The following is a 20,822-nucleotide window of genomic DNA, read 5'->3' as shown; positions in this document are numbered from 1 at the left end:
TCTCAAGTATGATTTTCAGTGAGGCATTTGTGGAGGACCCTTCTCGCTGGCAAGCTGAAAAGATTGAAGATGATATTTTACGGGAAATGGTGGAGGAGGATTGTACTAAATCATTCCATATGATCATGAAGAATGAGAAGGCTTCAACAAGTTGATCAGGGTAAAAACTATTCTCCATACGGTACTGTAGTTACCACCTTTTCCATTGGGAACTCTGTGTGTGTGTGTGTGGAATGGCTCTATGGCATAATTCACATCCGATCATGTTGATTGATGTGAATGCAAACTTTAGCTTGATTACATGCATCAAGAATGACTTGCTCTATTCATTATATGCATTTGTATGAAACTTAATTGAGTTACCCAAGTTTTGCAGATAGCATGAACAGCAGGCTGACCAAGATGTGCATTAATGGTATGAGATGTTCCTGATAATGTGAAGCGCTCTCTGATCTGAAGCCTGTGAACAAGGAATCCTTAATCTTCTTGGAGATGTGGCCTCGTGATTATACATGAACATCAAGGTTGACAGTGTAGTTCATTGGTATAGCTGTTATGAGTTGTAAAAGTTGAATCAGTTGGTCTTTTTTTATTTTTTTTTCATAAATGAATATTGGATCTCTTTGGCAAGAAAGAAAAGTTCATTTGGATTGTTCGATCTGGCATTTTCTCCAACATTACAACATTCTAAATTTCTACAAGCTTACTGTGTAAACTGTAATTAAAACACTCAAATCTCCCCAGGAATCCGAGGGGTGGGCAGGGGGCACCGCCCCCACCAGCCCAACACACACACACACACGTGTGTATATATATATACACACACACACACCAAAACGACGTCATTTGGATATTGCGTGTGTTTGGATACTGGAAGTTGAAAGATTTTGCAGAATTTTGGCAATGCAGTAACAGCTTAACATGGTGTTGAACCATATATGTGCATTAATAAAGTATGTTCCGTACGTATACCATGTGAAACGGTTATCTGTTTTCAAAATGGATAATACTTCGGATCGAGGAGAACATTGCCTTTCAAAATTGAAGTACTCAAACTTGTTCAATTTTGTCCATGATGCATGGGGTCACTTTATGGGGTACAACCTCTTGTCTTTTAAGTTCTTTTGGAACATGCTTTCAAGGTAAGGATACTCTTTTTTCAAAGCCGTATACTTTTGTTGTTCATACATTGTATCTATTTGCCCATTATTAATAAATAAACCTGATAAAAAATCTTATGCTCGAGAAGCTGTCATTATTAATAAATAAACCTGATAAGAAATATTTACAATAGCTGTCAATAACAGAATTCAAATTCTATGGAAATATTCGAGAAGCTTTTGTTGCTGAGGTGATATTTTCCTAGTCATCAACTGAGTCATTAATCTTGGAAGGTCCATTTGTGTAGCTTAGGTTGATATGCCCCCGCGAGTCCACTAGGGGAGCAAACACAGTGAGACTCGTTCTTAAAGTGATAAACTTGTCTGCTACTAATGGCTTAGGGAATATATTAGCCAGCTGATCCTTACTGCTACAGAAAGACACTTGAAGGGTTTTGGCAGCAACCCTATCCCTCATACAATGGAAGTCTATGTCGATGTGTTTGGTCCGAGAATGATAAACCAGATTTGCAATTTAGTACGTGGCTCCCAAATTGTCACACCACAGAATGGGAGCTTTAGATAGTGAGAGACCAAGTTCTTTAATAAGTGTCTGTAGCCAAATCAATTTAGCAGTAGCATTAGCTAATGCTTTTTATTCGGCCTCAATACTTGACCGAGCGACTGTTTGTTGTTTCCGAGAGGTCCATGAAATAAGGTGACGACCTAAAAAGATGCAAAAACCTCCCGTAGAGCACCTATCATCTAGGCATCCAGCCCGGTCTGCATCCGAATAGGCATGAAGAGAGAAATTTGACTTGTATGAAAAGAACAGGCCATGGTTTAGAGAGTGTTTCAGATAGTGAAGGATACGCTTTACTGCTGTCCAGTGACTAAGTTTTGGTTCATGCATGAATTGGCAGACCCTATTTACAGAGTAAGATATGTCTGGTCTAGTCAGTGAAAGGTATTGTAAGCTGCCAACCACACTCCGAAACAGAGTTACATCATCAAACGAGGGGTAATCATACTTGGATAATTTGGTAGAGGCCGACATGGGTGAAGAGATGGAATTAACTTCAAGCATATTTGTTTTCTTCAAAATATCCGTGATGTATTTTTTTTTAGAGAGACAAATGCCATCAGACAAATATGTAAGTTTCAAACCTAGAAAGTAGGATGGACGACCCAAGTCAGAGACTGGAAAGGCAGTTTTTAGTGCAATAATGAGACTATCAACAACAGAAAGGGAGGAAGAAGTGATTACCATGTCATCAATATAGACGAGAACGAAGATGAAGAGATTGCTTTGGTGAAAAATAAATAATGAAGGATCACCATGTGAGGCTGAGAAGCCGTACTGAAGTAGCCACGAGCTCAATCGAGAGAACCATGCACGGGGCGATTGCTTTAACCCGTATATTGCTTTGTTGAGTCTACAAACATAGTCCAGTCTCTGTGAGTCAATGAAACCAGGAGGTTAATACATAAATACGGTCTCAGTCAGATCGCCGTGGAGGAAGGCGTTTTGGATATTGATCTGTCAAAGAGGCCACTGATGTGAGACTGCAATGGATAGTACCAGCCGAATTGTTGAAGGTTTTACAACAGGGCTCAACATCTCCGTGTAGTCGATTCTAGGTTGTTGGTGAAACCCCTTAGCAACAAGCCACGCCTTCCTCCGTTCCAGAGAACTGTCGGCATGTAAGTTGGTCTTGAAGACCCACCTGCAACGGATAAGGTTAGTAGCACAAGATGGTGGAACCAAGGTCCACATATGGGTCTGAACTAAGGCACCATATTCGTGGGACATGGCTTGACGCCAATCGGGAAATTTGGAGGGCACAGAGAAAGAAGAGGGTTGATCGGGGATGGTGGTGGTGGATATGAGGCATCGCTTGGTGGGATAGGGAATTGTTCCATCAAAAAATTGGCGAGGTTTGGAAGAATTTGTATGAGATCTGGTGAATATTTGAGAACGAGTAGGAAGAAGAGAAGTTTGATTAGAATTGGTTGGGGCATAAGTTTGTGGTTGGCTTTGGGAAGACGTTGGTATTTCTGGTTCTGAAGGGGTAGGAATGTGGATATGAGCTGGGGATTCTTGTGTGGCAAGTTGCGGGTTGATGGGTGGTTGTGGGTTGATGGCAGGTTGTGGGCCTTGCCCAAGTATAGATGGTGGGTTTATGGATGGTTGTGGGTTGCGGGGTTGATTGAGAGAGGGGGAATTAAGAGATGGGCCTGGGCCAAGGATGGAAGGTGAAAACATTGGAAGGTTAACAATAGGCGTGGTGGGTTGTGTGGGGTTGACAGATGATGAAGAGTAAGGAAACAGGTGTTCGACAAATGTGACATCACGAGAGACGTACAAACGATGGTTTTTGAGATCGAGACATTTGTATCCTTTGTGAGAATGGCTATAGCCAAGAAAAAGACACGGAGTGGAGCGGAAGAGTAGTTTATGATGATTGTAGAGTCGAAGATTTGGCCAACAGAGACATCCGAAAATTTTTAGAAATTTATATTCAGGTGGTTTATGATAAACCATAAGGTATGGAGATTTATTTCGAAGGACAGGAGTGGGTAGTAGGTTAATTAAATATGTTGTAGTTTCAAATGCATCACTCCAAAAAGATAATGGAAGTGATGCTTGAGAAGCAAGGTGAGGTCAGTTTCAACAATGTGTTTGTATTTGCATTCAACAAATCCATTCTATTGATGAGTGTGAGGGCAAGAGAAGCGGTGAGAAATTCCAATAGATTTGCACAAGGATGTGAGGGGGCAAAATTCACCTCCAGCATTCGTTTGAATGGAAATGATTTTAGAGTTAAAAAATCGCTCAGCAAATTTAATAAAAGCAGTGAAAGTTTGCAACACATCGGACTTTAATTTAATTGGAAAGTACCAGGTGAATCTGGTGAAATGGTCTACAATGGATAAGTAATACGAAAAATCATTTCTGGAAAGTAAAGGGGCCGGGCCCCATACATTAGCCTAGATAAGTTGGAGGGGCTTGTTCGTCCGAGTGTTGCTTGAGGAGAATGGTAGTTGATGAGGTGAGCTTTGGCTAAATGGCAGTCGGAGTAGAAGAAGATAGAGTCATTGGAGACAAGGGGCAAGTGATTGGTGCACACTATGCGTGAGACAATCTCAAGAGATGGATGGCCCATGCATTTGTGCCACTGACAGAGGGAAGCTTTTTCACCAATATGGGTGGAGGGAGCGGATGATGGTGACATTGGTGGAAACTGGTACAAGCCGTCATGAAGAGGACCACTGATGAGGGGCGAATTGGTCAGTTTGTCCTTCACCAAAAAATGGGCAGAGTGGAATTCAAAAAAGCAAGAATTTTCAGTACAAAATTGAGCAACAGAGACCAGATTCTTTGTGATTGAAGGGACATGCAGTAAATTGGAAAGATGAAAAAAAGAAAAACGAGTTTGAAGAGAGGATTCACCAATATTGTTGATGGGTAAGCCAGAGCCATTGCCTACTCGAATTTGATCAGTTCCACCGTAAGCTTCTGAGGAGACTTTGAAGTTAAATAGGTCGTGTGTAATGTGGTGGGTTGCAGCGAAGTCGGGGTACCATGTTGAGTCAGGGTTGGTGAAAGGAGCAGTGTAATTTGCAGAAAGTGAGCGTGGAGGAGTAACACTGGAGTGCGACATGGCATGGTTTATTGCAAACTTGGCATGTCGGACGGTTTGAGTTGTAGGTGGAGGAGGGTTGGTGTGTAGGAGCAAAATGCCCTCTGTTTGATGAGCATCGGTTTTGGCCTCTATTGAAGCAACCTCCACGGTTTGGGGGCCGTCCTCGTTGGTCACAGGAACTGCTAGAAGTGAGATTGGCAGAGGGCTCAAAAGGATTGAGGGAGCTAGAATTGATACGGGAGAGATGAGACATGCGATTTTCTTAGATAAGAAGGAGATGGTAGAGTTCTTGAGAGGTGATGGGGTCGGATTTGGTGGTTATGGATGTAATGAAAGATTCGTATGAAGGACCAAGGCCATTTAGTAAATAAGTGATGAATTCTTTTTCCAGTAGCAGTCATGGTGTTGGAGAGCATGTGGACTTTATTAAAGAACTCAGAAATGGATTGTTCACCTCGGGATAAATTGGTAAGTTGGAAGTGAATTTGAAATTCTTTTGCCTGTGAAATGGAGCTGAACATGGACTCAAGAGTGAGCCATAGTTCTAGAGAGGTCTTGGAACAAATAACATGTCCAATAACGGAGTCAGTGAGAGATGAAAATAGGATACTAAGAATGGCTTGGTCAGTTCGATTCCATTAGAGATATTCTGGGTTTGATTTTGGTGTAAGGTCGATAGAGGAAGTGGGGAGGGCAACAGATGGGGCAATTTTTGTACCATCAATGTAAGAGAAGAGGTCTTGGCCTCGAAGATAGGCGGAGATTTGAACTCGCCATGAGAAATAGTTATCGGGAATGAGTTTTATAGACACTACATGAGAGATGGGAGAAAGATTGGGAGGTTTTGTGGCCATTGTGTGAGATGGATCAAGAGACTGCTAGTCAGCAGCTCTGATAGCATATCAGAATGGACATAAAGGAAGTATTCTAAAGTTTATTGTATATTTCTTCCACATATATTTGCATTATGAATGGATGCTTTTATAGAACAAGGATAAGGTGGATATACACATGAGAGGTGTAGGTAAAGAAATATTTACAACAGCTGCCAATAACAGAATTCAGATTCTATGGAAATATTTGAGAAGCTTCTGTTGCTGAGGTGGTATTTTCCTAATCATCAACTGAGTCATTGATCTTGGAATGTCCATTTCTATAACTTAGATTGATAATATGTGTATCATGTTACAGTCTTTTTTAATTTTATTATTTTTTACTTGTTTCAATTATTAATGTAATCTACTTTGGACAACATTATCCGAAAGTTTTCATTGAGAATCATAAATGTCCAGATATTTCACGGGAACAGACAAAAAAAGAAGCCTAACTTTTTTTCATGATTGAGATATCCTTCTCATCTCTTGTTGCATTGAACTAAGAAATTAGTCTTGAAAGTGTTTCATCGGGGCAATCATTAGTACGTACGTACGTACTCACTCATGCAATACTCATGAAACGAGGCAATCATTAGTACGTACGTACGTCCTCATTCATGCAATACTTAAGGACATGAAATCTTTACTTGGACGAGAACACTGCTACTAAATATAATCAACCAAAAAAATTTTAAATTTTTAAAAAAATAATATTATATACAGTCATTTTAATATATTTTATTTATATATTTTATTGATGTGATTAATTATATTAATTTTTTAATATATAATTAATTATATTAATAGAGTGTAGAAAATAATATATAAAAATAATTACATATAGAATTTTTAAAACATAAAAATACAACGTTTGAATTAGAAGACATGCTGCTGGCTAATTATTATTGCCATCGTATGCTAATTGTGTGTGTGTTTAATGTTTACGATCTTATCGTTTCCTGTTTCGCGGACTGGTATACATCATCACCATGATTGTGCGTTTGAAAATTTAACTTTTGACCAATTCAACGGCTATAATTGGACCGCGGACTGGCTCTACCAGATTCCGTACTTGATCATCTTAATGAATATTTCAATTATTATTCAAATTTTAATGTCAGTCATGAATTCATGATGAGTGTATTGACCATTACTTAATATATATATATATATATATTATGATTCAGGTGAAAATTAATTCTAGGCATCTGCTACAAAAACCGTAAGCGTAATTAATTACTTTACTTTTATGAATTTGTCTCTTTCATTTTAAAACTCTAGGAATCAAAATCTTAATTAAATTACTTTAGTTTTTTTTTAGAAGTCTATTCCTATCCTCAATAGTCTTCATCTAGCCCTAACTAACACAAAAATGTTTGAAAATAATAATAATAATAATAATAATAGGTAGATAGTGACAAGAAGAATAATAAATACTTAAATTAAGAAGTGATCTATGCTGTGATTAGAAGTAAAGAAATGGATAATTAAAGCGAAAAAACAAGTTGACCCGGATCCACTTGTAATTTCGGCGTGATCAAAGCTCCTCCTTTTCCTCTCGATCAGTCTCTTTATTTTATTTTATTTATATATGACCTATTTACTTTATATCAAATTCCTTTTTATGCATATTATATATCAATTTGGTAAAATTAAAAATTGATTAATAGTAATTATGTAAGTGTTGTGTAATTTCTTTAAAAAAATAAATTAATACGAGATTTATATAAAAAAAGTTAATTTTTTATTATAATTTTTTTTTTTCAAAACGTTACATAATTATTATATGTATCATATTCTTTAAAAATTGATCAGAAATGAAAATTGCAGCCGCCTGATATTTTCCGGATCAAAAAGCATATCTCACTCGGAGGATCGGATCAGACAGCGTAACTAATCCTAAAAAGCTGACAGCACAAAAATAACCCAAAACCCAGAATTCTCGCAGCTGTCTCGTACTCAGTCTACCAAACGGGCATTAAAAAAAAAAAAAGGACATACTGCCATATTCGAGCAATATTAGAACCAGCCCCCCACAAGTTCCTAACTTTCCTTGGGAAAAAAACACCTTCAATCCCAGGAACTAAAGCGAGAAGACATTATGCCAGCTTCCTCGCTACAATTCCACGGAACCAATCCCACCAATATTCACACCGCAACCGTTACCCTCAATAGCCATAAACACTCCCAAATCAGCGCTCTTTTGCACAACCGAGTCGACCTAGTACCCGACTTGGTGGCCTTACACCACACCCACACCCTGGGGTCCAACCAGTGCTGCTCCGCCGTGGTCCAGACCATCGACGCTCCCATCTCGACCGTCTGGTCCATGGTCCGACGATTCGACGAGCCGCAGGCCTACAAGCACTTCCTCAAGAGCTGCCACGTCATCGACGGCGATGGTGACGTGGGCACTCTCCGAGAGGTCCAAGTGGTGTCGGGGCTGCCTGCCGCCTCCAGCACAGAGCGCCTCGAGATCCTCGACAACGAGCGCCACGTCCTCAGCTTTAGCGTCGTCGGTGGGGACCACCGTCTCCACAATTACCGGTCCGTTACCACCCTTCACGCCGCCTCGTCCGCCGTCAACGGTACGATAGTGGTCGAGTCCTACGTTGTTGATGTGCCGCCGGGTAATACAAAGGAAGAGACGTGCGTGTTTGTGGATACAATAGTACGTTGCAATTTACAATCTTTGGCTCAGATCGCTGAGAATACAGCCAGAAACTAGCAAATTAAATATATATATGGGTCGATTGGATCGTGTATCATGGATCATTGAGACCCACACGGGGAATTGGTAGTACTGTTAGGTTTTCTGATGGCTTTATCATATGGCAATGGCTGGAGCTGATACACTGATATATGTAATATCATATTAAGTACTGCCATATATATATGTATGTATGTATATGTTATACTGTTTCCCTTTACCATCGATCCTTTCTGGAGATCGGTAGCTAGCTCCTATATACGTTAAGGTACAATATTTCATGTAGTGTATTTTTATGTTTTACGTATGGTTTATATATGGTCATACAAATATATGTGTGTTTCTTTTGGGAATTTTTTGCGTTTTTTTTAAAAAGAATAAAAGAAATTCTGAGCGGCGGACACGTTTTCTGTATGTAGTTTGGAAGATGCAGTACTGATCTATATGTCAGTCAGTGTGAATTTTCAGTTAGTTTGCTCTCATATATGTTTTCTAACTTTCTTGTTCTTCTCGCACCGAGTGGAACCCTAGTTCTCAGAAGATATTTCTTGCAGGTCGAATAAATTAGTCACTGGTAAATCGGTCTGAAGCCTAAAACTAATTTAATTTGGTTGTGAGCGTAATGGATTAATTCAGATGTGGCCCTTTTCAATAAATTAAACAAATATTATTAATGTACGTGCGATGCGTTTATCAATCTCACTGTGGAATTTGAGACTGAAGGAAAATCGACGTTGTCCATCGGTAATATATTTTACCATTATATTCCTCCGAGACAGTGTAATCTTAGGCGTACAGACGAGATCGACTCGTACGAAAATTAAAAATAGAATAAAATATTATTTTTTAATATTAGTATTATTATTTTAAAATTTTAAAAAATTAAATTATTTATTATATTTTATGTAAAAATATTTTTAAAAAATTATAATAATAAAATGAGATACTATCCAAATGAGTATAATCGTTATCCTGGTGATACACTGCTATATATACATGATGAGGGTGCGAAGATAATTAGAAACACAAATAAATATTACTGCGCGAAAAAACCAAACTCATCTGCGTAAAACACGCCGTGATTCGTTAATATTGTGACTTTTCTTACCGCGAACGAGTACTTTATGCTAATTTCTGATAATTAATCCTCATGATTTCACTGGCCTTTCAGTTCATGATCATATATTTGATTCTTATATTGTGCATGAGGTACTTAAATAATTAAATTTAATTTCAATTGTATATATATATACATGATGATCAAAGCTAGCATTTTCTTTTTCAAAGGCCTAGCTAGGATTAATTTCCCGTATAATATATTAGTCCATATTGCATGCATGCACGGAGAGTACATATTTGAATCTTGCATTAAAATATAGAGCAATGGTCTTTGATCAATTGAAGGAATCAACATCTGCGCCAGTACTGCAACTTGGCTTTAATTAATTAAGTAATATATATAACCCAACTTGTAGAAGCAGATCGAGGCAACACCAAATTAATATATATCCCGATCGATCGCCCTAGCCTCTTTCTTTATATTGTTTTTTTCTATATGCATGCAGTATTACATGTACGTTGTGCATGATGAGTTGGAAGGATATATATATATATATATATATATATGGACTTGCAAGTGGGCAACGAATTACGACGCTTACTTTAATTTATAATGTGTCCCTTTTGTTTGCATGAGACATTAAAATCAAAATCCACGCATTTCGTTAATTTTGCCCCACCGCGGGTCATAATCATTTGACTCGTGGACAATTTATATATATATATATATATATATATTTATATATAGAGGATAGTGATAGACTCACAACCCATTTCCAAATTATAAATTACTTTAATATCAAAAATCCCTAATATCAAAAAAATATATAAATAATTAAATAACTTTAAATATAATAATATTTTTTTATTATATTTTAACACATCAAATAAAAAAAATTCATAATAAAATTTACAATAATATTATTTTATTACGTAATTGTATACAAATTGTTAATTAAATTAAGTTTATCATTTTCCATATATATATATATATATATATTACTTGATCTTCCGCACATGAAAATTAACTTTAATTAGCTAGCTAGCTAGGCAGCCACAGTAACCTGTCTAGCTAATATATACTTTATACTTAATTAGCCATCATCATCAATACTTTGTGGACGGTGCTAGAGGCACGGAGTCACCGTTAGACATAAAAAATTTTTTGTTTTTTTGTTTTTATTTTCAAATTATTTTTTAATATTTTTAAACATTTTAAAAAAATATAAAAAATTTATGATAATATTAAATAATTTTTTCTTAATCATTAAGAAAAACAAAAAAACAAAAAAAAGAGCAGTAAGCTCCAGCGGATCCCAGCATTTTCCATACTTCGTGACTATTAATTTGGATATACTAGGTACGTACGTACGTACTCACATGAAGCGCGCAGGTAAATTATGTTGAACATGGGGAAACAAACTAGCTAGCGACATTTTTCGGGTTTCAGGCCAAAGTACTCGCGCTTGATTAGCTGCATTAATTATTCAATTAATGTGATTAATTACGTTAATTTTTTTAATATAAAATAACTATTTTGACCAATCACATTAATTAAGTATGTAAAAAATACACAAAAATAATTGTATATAACAGAACTTATAAGTTAAATTAATGCCACTTGCGTGCAAGCTGAACTCGATCTAGCTATGTCATCCGAAAAAAAGAAAGAAATTTAAAGAAAGAGAGAGGATTTTGATCAAGATAAAATTCGATCGCATGATCTATATATATATATGCATGCATCAATGGTTAAGGATAGAATAGCTTGACAAAAAGAAGTTCATTCCAAGTGTCTTGAAGGCCAGGCAAACACCAATGCGCACAATCTGCATAACTAACAGGGTTTGCTAACTGTTCTGGAGTCAATGGGTTCCATTGCTTCTTGTAGATTGAAGTGTGGGCGTCTTTCCGATAACCTGAGAGTTGGGTGATATTGAGAAATGTAACGGGAAACTTCGATTTATCAAATACTTCTCCAATCACATGCATTATGCTTTTTTGGCAATCTGAACTCCAATAATTTTGATCTTCAATCAGTGTTGTCTCATTGTAACAGTTGTGGCCTGGTTCACCTCGCCAGTCTATACTCCTGCACGCGCGCATCCCAAATTTTAAAACGAAGTATTAATTATTAGTGTGCGTGTATGGTGATATTACACACGCACACACACATCATGTGTATATGTGTAGCTGTACGTGCTGGTGGTATCTTAATTTCACATTGCACCTTGCAAATATATGTACATGTATATATAATCATCATGACTTGCGACGTTGGTAATTACTGCCCAGATTAATGGGATATTAATATTTAACGTCAAGCTGGTGGCCGGGAGATCATCTCTACTCTCTCCCCGGCAAGGCTTATAAGTTTCATTAACATGAGGTATATACAAAAGCATGCTGCATGGCATATTCTAATTATTAAAATGCACAGACGCCATATATAGCAAATTCGTGCATGGGATATACATTAATATATTCAATTCTGTCAAGTACTGCCAGCTCTATATTTCTGTCTAAATTACCCTCCACCCTAAAATCAATGTTGCGGTCAGTTTGTCGCCAAAATAATGATTGATAGAATTTATTTCTAATTAGTTTCTAACACTATGTATATGTGTGTACATATGTGGGCGCACACGTGTGATTTAAATAAACCTAGACATCAAAGAAAGTAAAATAATTCATGATACATAGTAAACACACACAATTTCTCATGGATTTGAACTTTTGATATGAGTGATACTTTATCATGCGTTTAATTCAAGTCCTTTATTCTTAATTACCTACATATTCCTGAACCAACTAATTAGAATGCATATCAAAAAGGAGAGAGCCAATATTTGAGATGGCAAGTATATACGCTAATTGAGTCTTGAGATCGAAGTTCTTACTTTGCATGAGAAGGCGACATGCTGGTGAAGAAGACCCTTGTCTTCTTAGGGTCCATGTTCTTCTGCACCCATCTCAACATACTTTTCATTGCCATTCGATAAGCATCCTCAGTCGACAACTCAATAATTTCTTTCACGTCATCATTGAAAGATCCCAGTCTGAAAACTTAAGCCATTAAAGCAATTTGAACGAGATAACATGGAAGTGAAAAGGTTTTCTATTTTCAAGAAAAGGAACTTACAATATCTTCATCTTCAAGCCAGTCATCCACCAAAGATAGGTATTGAATACTAATATATCAACACCTTTCCAATGTCGGCCATGCTTATTGATTGAACCTTTCCTAACAATCCTATCAGATATTCTATGAACAACAGCATTGTCTGCGTTTGATTCTAGAAGAAATGGTGCCCAATAGAACTCGATTGTGGCATTGTATTCCTAGACGTTGGGAAACAAAAAGAAAAAGAAAAGAAAGAAAAGTTAGATAACGATAGAGCATGCAAAATGAGGGCAGTACTGTAAAATAAGTAGTAATTGAATGTCACCTTGGCTGTGAAAACGGTGAGTGAATCAAAAGTTTCCATGGATTTGGCATCCTCGGCTATAATTGAATGGAGAAGACAAACAAATGAAACATATTGACCCCGGTTGAGGGAATCCCCAACAAACATCATCCTCTTTCCTCGGAGTGTCTCGAGCATCAATGTGGCATTGAAACTGTGCATTATAAATTTGAGGCAAGAACATTATGTGTGATGCATTTACAAGACAAACATATGAATTCAAAAGAAACTGACCACAAAATGTGTCTATTTGATCAGATTTCATTAACTCTCTCGAAAACCATTAATGTTATTATTATTATTTGTTTGCATGCATCAGTACACCAAATATTACAAATAAACAAGATTGGTACAATGTTCGATCTCCCTGTGGACCCAATATGTGAAATATTTAATTGAATAGATGAAATGTAAAATCATATTCGAACTCAAGAACTCTAAGTAATCAGGTTGAGTTTGGAAAAAAAAAAAAAATCGAAGGAAGAAAGATTTTTAAGGGTTGGGGGTGGACATGCGATTAATTAGAAACAAAATTGAGATCAGACAATTGAAGGGGATAGAACAGATGTAAATGTTTCTAATAGTTCCATTGAATGCAACCGACAATTGACGATACTGTCTGCAACAAAACTTGGCACTTCACACTGTTAAAATTCTTGTTTTCTTGTCCACAGAATGTTCGGTTAGAATGAACAGCATAATGATGGACCATCTGGTGGGCCGTACCAACCAGCCCATACTATGGTCTAAACTCAACTCTCGAACCAATTTAGAGGACCCTTAAGTTTCGGACTCGTTAGATGGGCCAGCACTGGCATGACACAGTGGGCCGTGCCCACCTCCACAAGTGGACACGTGGGAAGAAATGTCACTTGCAGGGACAGGTGGGAGATAGGGACAGCACGTGCTAGCGGTTGATTTGGGATACATCAATTCCACGGGCCACCGGGCGTGCATCGCAACTGTCTGCCGACTTTACTCATCAAACCTTAGGCACTATTTATAGGAGATTTTAATCTCACAAAAATAAATTTATAATATATTAAATCTACTTTATAATAAATTAATATTTTTATAATTTAATATATATAAAATATTTCTCATTTTAAAATCATCCCAAATGAGTTGAAAAATCGGAATCCAATAAAAAAAAGATAATATCCATTCATTTATAAAATACCTCTTTAAAAAGTCTATAATTAATCACAATATATCTATTGAAAATTATAACCTTCCCATTAATTACACACACAAATAAAACTGTTAGGAATTGGAATTTGACGACCGCGATGGAAGTAATTAATGGAGCGTCGGAGACGAACAAAATTTGGTGAGGATATACAAGAAAACCACATTACACAAATGCGATTCGCCCCTGATCTGTTGGTTATGTTTAATTTCCAATCTAAGTGCATCACAGTTTTTAACTTAATTAATGCTATTGCTGGATATGCATTTTAATTCCATGTTTGGTACTTACTAGAAGGATCTAAACGTAAACTCACCTGGGAAGAGAGCAATCGTGGGGTTGCCATCTCCAAAACTGATATTCCTTCTCGGGTCGTCCGTGTTCCTGGCAGGTCAACTGTGGCTGTATGTACGGACAGTCCGATTCTTGGTAATGAGGCCGATTCGACTCGTCCCGAACCCACCTCCCGCTGAACACGTCACATCCTTCCTCGTTCTTTCCTATTGCGAACGGCAATTTCTCCCACTTCTTCTCTAAACCCCAAAACACGCCAAAATTAACCCAAACTGATCCGTGAGCCCCAACTTTCTCAGATTACATGTGGCATATATGAATCTATGAAATTTCGCTCCGATTAAATGGGTTGAGTGAACTCACCGGTTCGGGGGGGCAGGTTGGTCCTGGTCGGAGGCGGCGCGAGTTGGATTGGTTGGCTGAAAAGGCAAATGAAGTCCTCGCCGTAGAGAACGGCGACCAAAAAAATGAAAGATAGTAAGGTGAACAGGTAGGGAGAGAGACGAGCCTTCCGTAGAAGAGGGGAGGAAGCTGAGAGAGTTGGCTTCATTTGCTTGTACCTATGTTTACGAATGGAAGTCTTACACGATGGTGTACTGCGTGTTGAATAAATATAAGAGGAAAACATAAGAACTGTGCAGTTGGAGAAATCAACGACGTACTGGCAGGCCAATTTATTGATATAATTTAAAGATGAAAAATGATAGTACTAAATATGTCTATCATATGCGTTGATTTATATATTTTTTATTTTTTAAGAAAGTGATTATCATAAAAAAAAATTAAGGATGTTTAAAAGAAATTAAAAAAATTCAATTTATACTGATGTGTACGTTTGATAGGTAAATTTAATAGTCATTCTAGCATTGTACTCTAAAAATTATTATATAATATATTGTTTATACATTTTCCAGCCTAAATATATATATATATATATATATTGTTTATATCTTATGTATTTAAATAAATCTGGGCATTTTCATTTTTGAATAGAGACCTCCCTGCAAGATCGGGATGCTTGCTAGAAATTCTCTATGTTGGCTAAAAAGTCCTTAGGACCCACAGTATGTTGTTATATGACTGACAGAGATGTCAACTCTCATCTAAGTGTTTAATTTATGGGAAAGAAATGAAAAGGAAGGAAATATATCAGCCTTTTTATTTCTAGAAAGAAGTAGAAGGAAGGCCATGATGTAGGAGGGTAGTGATCTAGTGTGTGGTCCTGGAGGTAATTAATTATAATCATGTCGCTTGGCCCTGAAGCCAAGACTTTAATCGCCCTTCCATTATAAAAACGTCAACAATTACAATCATTAGGTTTAGATAGAAAGCCAACAAGCATGATTTAAATATAGAAAGGGTTTAGGTAGAGAAATGTTATTGGGTATTTGGTAACATTTCAGTTTCAGGTAGTTGCCAAGTCACCTGCTCTTTAGCCCTAATATATAATCTTTCACCGGAAACGATGGAGACAGCCAGCAGCTAGCTAGCTGTAATTAGCAAAGCATACTCAAAGAAGCCATTGAATAGAGATTGATCAACTAATTATAAATTGTTTGGGCTAACGAAATATTCGTTATCTAACTAAAGATTAGCGGTTTATATATATATATATATTGTCTTGATCAGTTTTTTGCTTAAAATTAAGAGATGCTAAACCCAAATAAGAGTTTCTCAAATCCTTCTTAAAATCCTGCAATGGCCGGGTTGCCATCCACCACCTCCTAATTGTATCATATGACTTCCTTACAGGACAAGTTGGGGAAAAGGGACAGCATATCGAATGTGTTCGATCGATACGGCTTGCAACTATGGGCGGCTTTTGGAACGAGTAGTGTGATCAAGGGCCCTGCTTCGAAAACATGAGATGAGCAGCAAATGTCACGACTTTAGGTTCTTTCTTTCTATGATCTCCTTTTTTATTTGATCAAATTAAGGTAGAGAAGATAAACATGAGGTCGGAGGATAGATCATTTAGCAATACTGAAACGTGATGGCCATCTGTATTGCTATGGGTACAGAAATGATTCAGAAACATGCTCATCATGATGATACAAAAAGCTTCATTTTGATTGTTTACGCATATGCTACATTGTGTTTTTTTCTTTTTTTTTTCTTCCGAAGCTAAGCAAGAACTTAGCAGGCAACCTCAGCCCAAAACTTTTTCCAGCCATTTTATCTTCTCTTTTATCTATTTTTTTTTTCAATTATTTGAACAACGTCTCATCTCTAAGCTAATTTAAAGTTAATTTAGATTCGAATTCAGTATATGAATAATGAAAAATAATTTGAAAGTAATCTAAAGACGATTAAAACCACCACTCTCCGTCATTTATGTTAGCATTGGACGCTATCGCCTTACCTCTTAATGCAGTCCACCAGTACACTGTCTACTACGACTCAGGACAGTAAGCCAATATTTGGACTACAACGGAAGTGTTCCTTCTCATAGGCTATGAGCCCAAAGAGTATTCTTAGTGGACCTGATGGTATATTTTCAAATTTTAATTTCCTTTTTTAGTAGGTAAGTGAAATTTAATTGGGATAATTATTTAGTTTATCACCCCCTCAATTATTGAGTTATTCTATTAAATTTTAATATATAAATAATTTTATAAATTTTATAAATAAAAATTTTCATTAAGATTGAGAAACATTTTCAACCAAATGTATAAGAACATCTGATACTCATACCAAAAACCATGCATGCAAATTTTATTACATTGGCTAATGTGTCTCTTCAAGAGTTTCGCCCTTATCTGTCCTTCATCAATCACTTAGTTTTAAGTTGAAGTCTCAATTTTTCTTGCAGTACATGAAATGTGAAGCAGATAAGAAACCATCCCAGCTTGTCGATCTTCTTATCAAGAACAAGTCAAAAAAAATTATAATGTAAGTTATGCCAGCATATTATGGTTTGCATTACCTCATTAAAGTACAATGAGTTAGTTCATAAAATTAATTTTCTTGCCTTATGCAGATATTACATGACTTGTGCTTGTGTTGATTACTGGGGAGTCGTGCTTCCACGCCATTCTGTTTTGAAGGGGTTCTCTTTGATCCCGTTGCATGGCCAGATGAAGCAGGTAATATTAGCACACTGAGTCAATATCTAGGATCATTAGCATTTTATGGACTAATTGTGGATTTCCTGATTTATCATGATTGTAGACTGTAAGGGAAAAGGCATTAGCTTCATTTAAAGTCCTTTCAAGTGGTATTCTTTTATATACTGATCTCGCAGCACGTGGCCTTGACATTCCAAATGTTGATTGTATCCTGCAGGTAGCTTAATAACTACCTAGATTGGTGTAGCCTATCTGTTATGTTATCTTTAAAGACATTTTTTTTTTTCTTTTAAATTTTGCTCTTAAAGCTGTGTTAAGTGGTGATTTATCTATTGGTTGCTCTTACAGTATGATCCTCCTCAAAATCCAGATGTTTTCATACACACAGTCGGCCGAACTGCCCGGATGGGTAGACAAGGAAATGCCATTGTTTTTCTTTTGCCAAAGTTGAAATTCTTAGATCAGTATCCATGTGATAATTAAGCTCTATTCTCATTTATTTTTCATTTGTTGGTTTTAATTTAAGATGAGAATATTTTTAGTTCCATTCTTACAGGAGGAAGCTTATGTAGAATTCCTACATATAAAAAGGGTTTCTCTTGTAGAGAGGAAATGTTCAGATAAGGCTCCTGATGTTGTTCCTCAGGTAAGCATGAATTTGTGCCACTCTCTCTCTAGTCTCCACCTGTTTAATGCAAACAGACTCCTTTGGATTGAGTGGTGCTATCTGCAGCAAAATGAGAAGGTCCTGGCGGAGGTTTAGAATCCTAAGCTTGTTGAATATCTAACTCTTGTTAAGTCCATCAAGCTTCACAGTGATTATATGGAATTCGACTACATTTCCCAAAACTGACAATGACATTAACAAAAGAGAACATTCGTATCTTATCTCTATGAGATTAGATTTTAACTCCATTTTTTTCTAATTTTGATTTGGTGGATAATTGATCCAACCTGAATTCAAACCTTGTTTCAGATCCAGTCCGCAGCCAAAAAGGACCGTGATGTCATGGATAAAGGAGTCAAAGCATTTGTTTCATATATTCGCGCATATAAGGAGCATCACTGCTCTTATATTTTCAGGTGACTAACAGGCCTTCATCCCCTTTTCTACAATGTTGTTTGTCTTTAACTATTTATTAAATCATTATCATTTATTTATCCAGGTGGAAATAGCTTGAAATTGGGAAATTAGCCATGGGCTATGGCCTATTGCAGCTCCCTTCAATGCCTGAAGTAAAGCACCACTCACTTTCAACCGAGGGCTTCACTCCAGCTGAAAACATCAATTTGGAGGAGATCAAATATAAGTAAGGCCTCTTCATATCATGAATGTACCTTGTTGTAAAAATAGTTTTAAGATGATTTTAAGTCCCCAAAAGGCAACTCAGTTGTGGTAGTAATAAAAGATGAAACCTCTTATGTTATTATTTGAATTGTCTTTCTACTGCTTCTGTAAAGAACCTAATCCATTGGTTTTGGGATTTCACAAAAAGAATTGGCTTTGTTGGGGACCTATGTCAACTGAAGACATAGTTAGGAACATCTCTTGGGACTGAAAGGGAAAAAATAGAGGAAAACATAAAGATAAAGAAATCTTTCGACAGTAGGCTACTCAACCCGAAATATAACCGTTATTCCATATTAGAATTGGCAAACAAGTTATTAGTGATATGAAATGTATTTGTTTTTATCACGTATAATTTTTGTATGAAACCGGTAAGCCTGTCATTCCGCCTGCCTTGTGCATGTAGAGGGATGAATTTTGTTTCCTGAAATTTCCCATTTAAGCCTGTGCTTATGGCCTGTCTTTGATGATTCAGAGATAAATCTCGTGAGAAACAAAGAAAGAAGAATCTGCTAGCAAAGAAAGAAGCACAACAGCGAGAACCAAAACCCGATAAACCCAAGAAAACCCCTAAGCCTGCAGTTACCATCATGACGAAGAAAACAGCTAAACAGAGACGTGCTGCCCAGACAATTGAAGACGAAGATTATTTGGCACGAGAATACCGCCACTGCAACAGATGGCACTTTTCCTGGCGATTATTCAGCCATTTCTAATATACTGCAGCAGAAACTAAAAATTCGTCGCTAAAACTAAAGAATTTCTCAGCGATTAAAAAATTACCGGCAAAGGAAATGGCAGCGATTTTTAAATCGTTAGCAAAGACCTTTTGGTTTTTAAATTCCTTCGCCAGCGATTCAAAAATCGCTGGTAAAGGATTTCCCAGCGATTAAATGAGCGCTGTCATTAAATACTTTTTGCAGTTTTATCAGTCTATTCCCCGCGAAAAAACTGCCCTTTTCCGGAGACTTTTAGTCGCCGCAAATAGTATTTTAAAAAATAAAAAAAAATATATAATACAGGTGAACCTATATGGCTGTGATAGCCTAAAACACACATCCTTATCATACAATTAAATCAACCTATTATATCTTATAAATTCATCAAAATCTATATTCATTCCCCTAGATCTAGACAACCTCACCTGATATCCATCCTAAAGAAAAGGAAAACACTGACCTTTTTCCACTTTAACCATCTGTGATACCAGTTTGCACTAACTTTCCTACCACATCAATTGTTATCTACAACTTGTTTTACCAATATAACAAAAAATCTGCCCAATCTTTAAAGCTTGTATAACAACATTGTAAAAGTTAGATGGCATGCCTCTGGTCACAAAAATTCCATTTAAGTGCAGGAAAATTTAGGAAATATGTCTCGTATTTACCTCGTTAGCATTATAACACAGCATGTTACCCCCACCCATATTTGCCAAAAACCAACATTCATAGTTTCATATATGTCTCCTTTCAAAAAAGCTATCATGATTAATATCAATTGACACCAGTCACACTTTCCAAGTATTAGCTACCACAAAATGCAGTTTGTAAATTTGCACAGATGTAAACAAGCTTTCATTAATACAAAATGGATTGGATAGTAAGGAACTTACTCATCAAATATATGCTTGAAACAGGGTTCTATGGGAAATTGTCCAGCTTTAATCTGAAGCTGGTGCAATCACTACCCTATTGTAGGTTTTTATTGGATCAGCTTCATATACTGATATGTCCTTCTCTGATGTGACCATATCAAAGAATGTCAATGTCCCAACTTGAATGCCAATTTTGGTCACACAAAACATGATGCTTATGCTATATAAAAAGCTGCAGCTACAGTAAGCCAATTGAGACAACTACTTTACGGCTAGTAATTTACCTGGAATGTTGTTGATGGTCTAACACACCCACTGCTCTCTTGGTCCTCCACTTAATGGGCAGTTTACTATCAACCTGCAAAAAATGGTAGGTTAGTGGGGACTTGGACCACATGCATGCACCAAAATGGTAACATATAATCACCTTGAAGAAGGAGACATTATCTCGAAAGACAACTCCCCAAC

General features: G+C 36.8%; 2 protein-coding genes and 1 pseudogene across 2 annotated transcripts; 2 read left to right on the top strand and 1 right to left on the bottom strand.

The window, feature by feature from the left end:
* The first annotated feature begins 7,551 nt into the window (after positions 1-7,551).
* LOC122295553 (abscisic acid receptor PYL4-like) lies at positions 7,552-8,746 on the top strand. Its single transcript, XM_043104627.1, has one exon. The coding sequence runs from the start codon at positions 7,724-7,726 to the stop codon at positions 8,348-8,350; it is 627 nt and encodes a 208-aa protein (XP_042960561.1). The 5' UTR covers positions 7,552-7,723; the 3' UTR covers positions 8,351-8,746.
* Positions 8,747-11,084: 2,338 nt separating this feature from the next.
* LOC122301540 (protein trichome birefringence-like 33) lies at positions 11,085-15,006 on the bottom strand. Its single transcript, XM_043112937.1, has 6 exons — positions 14,705-15,006; positions 14,364-14,580; positions 12,841-13,012; positions 12,534-12,733; positions 12,292-12,450; positions 11,085-11,483 (listed from the first exon to the last, which is right to left on the bottom strand). The coding sequence occupies exons 1-6, from the start codon at positions 14,967-14,969 to the stop codon at positions 11,144-11,146; spliced, it is 1,353 nt and encodes a 450-aa protein (XP_042968871.1). The 5' UTR covers positions 14,970-15,006; the 3' UTR covers positions 11,085-11,143.
* Positions 15,007-15,886: 880 nt separating this feature from the next.
* On the top strand, positions 15,887-20,569 carry LOC122301538 (annotated as a pseudogene).
* The last annotated feature ends 253 nt before the right edge of the window (positions 20,570-20,822 follow it).

This window comes from Carya illinoinensis, chromosome 2 (assembly GCF_018687715.1).
Source record: "Carya illinoinensis cultivar Pawnee chromosome 2, C.illinoinensisPawnee_v1, whole genome shotgun sequence".
Taxonomy (NCBI): domain Eukaryota; kingdom Viridiplantae; phylum Streptophyta; class Magnoliopsida; order Fagales; family Juglandaceae; genus Carya; species Carya illinoinensis.
This window is presented reverse-complemented; position numbering and strand designations above follow the sequence as displayed.

What these genes read in the sequence shown, in the direction of transcription:
- LOC122295553 (XM_043104627.1), top strand. Translation starts at nt 7,724, where the DNA reads ATGCCAGCTTCCTCGCTACAATTCCACGGAACCAATCCCACCAATATT.
- LOC122301540 (XM_043112937.1), bottom strand. Translation starts at nt 14,969, where the DNA reads ATGTTTTCCTCTTATATTTATTCAACACGCAGTACACCATCGTGTAAG. An exon ending in CAACCTGCCCCCCCGAACCG is followed by an intron (nt 14,581 to 14,704) that starts GTGAGTTCACTC and finishes TTTGGGGTTTAG; the next exon opens with AGAAGAAGTGGGAGAAATTG. An exon ending in ATGTCGCCTTCTCATGCAAA is followed by an intron (nt 11,484 to 12,291) that starts GTAAGAACTTCG and finishes GCGCGCGTGCAG; the next exon opens with GAGTATAGACTGGCGAGGTG.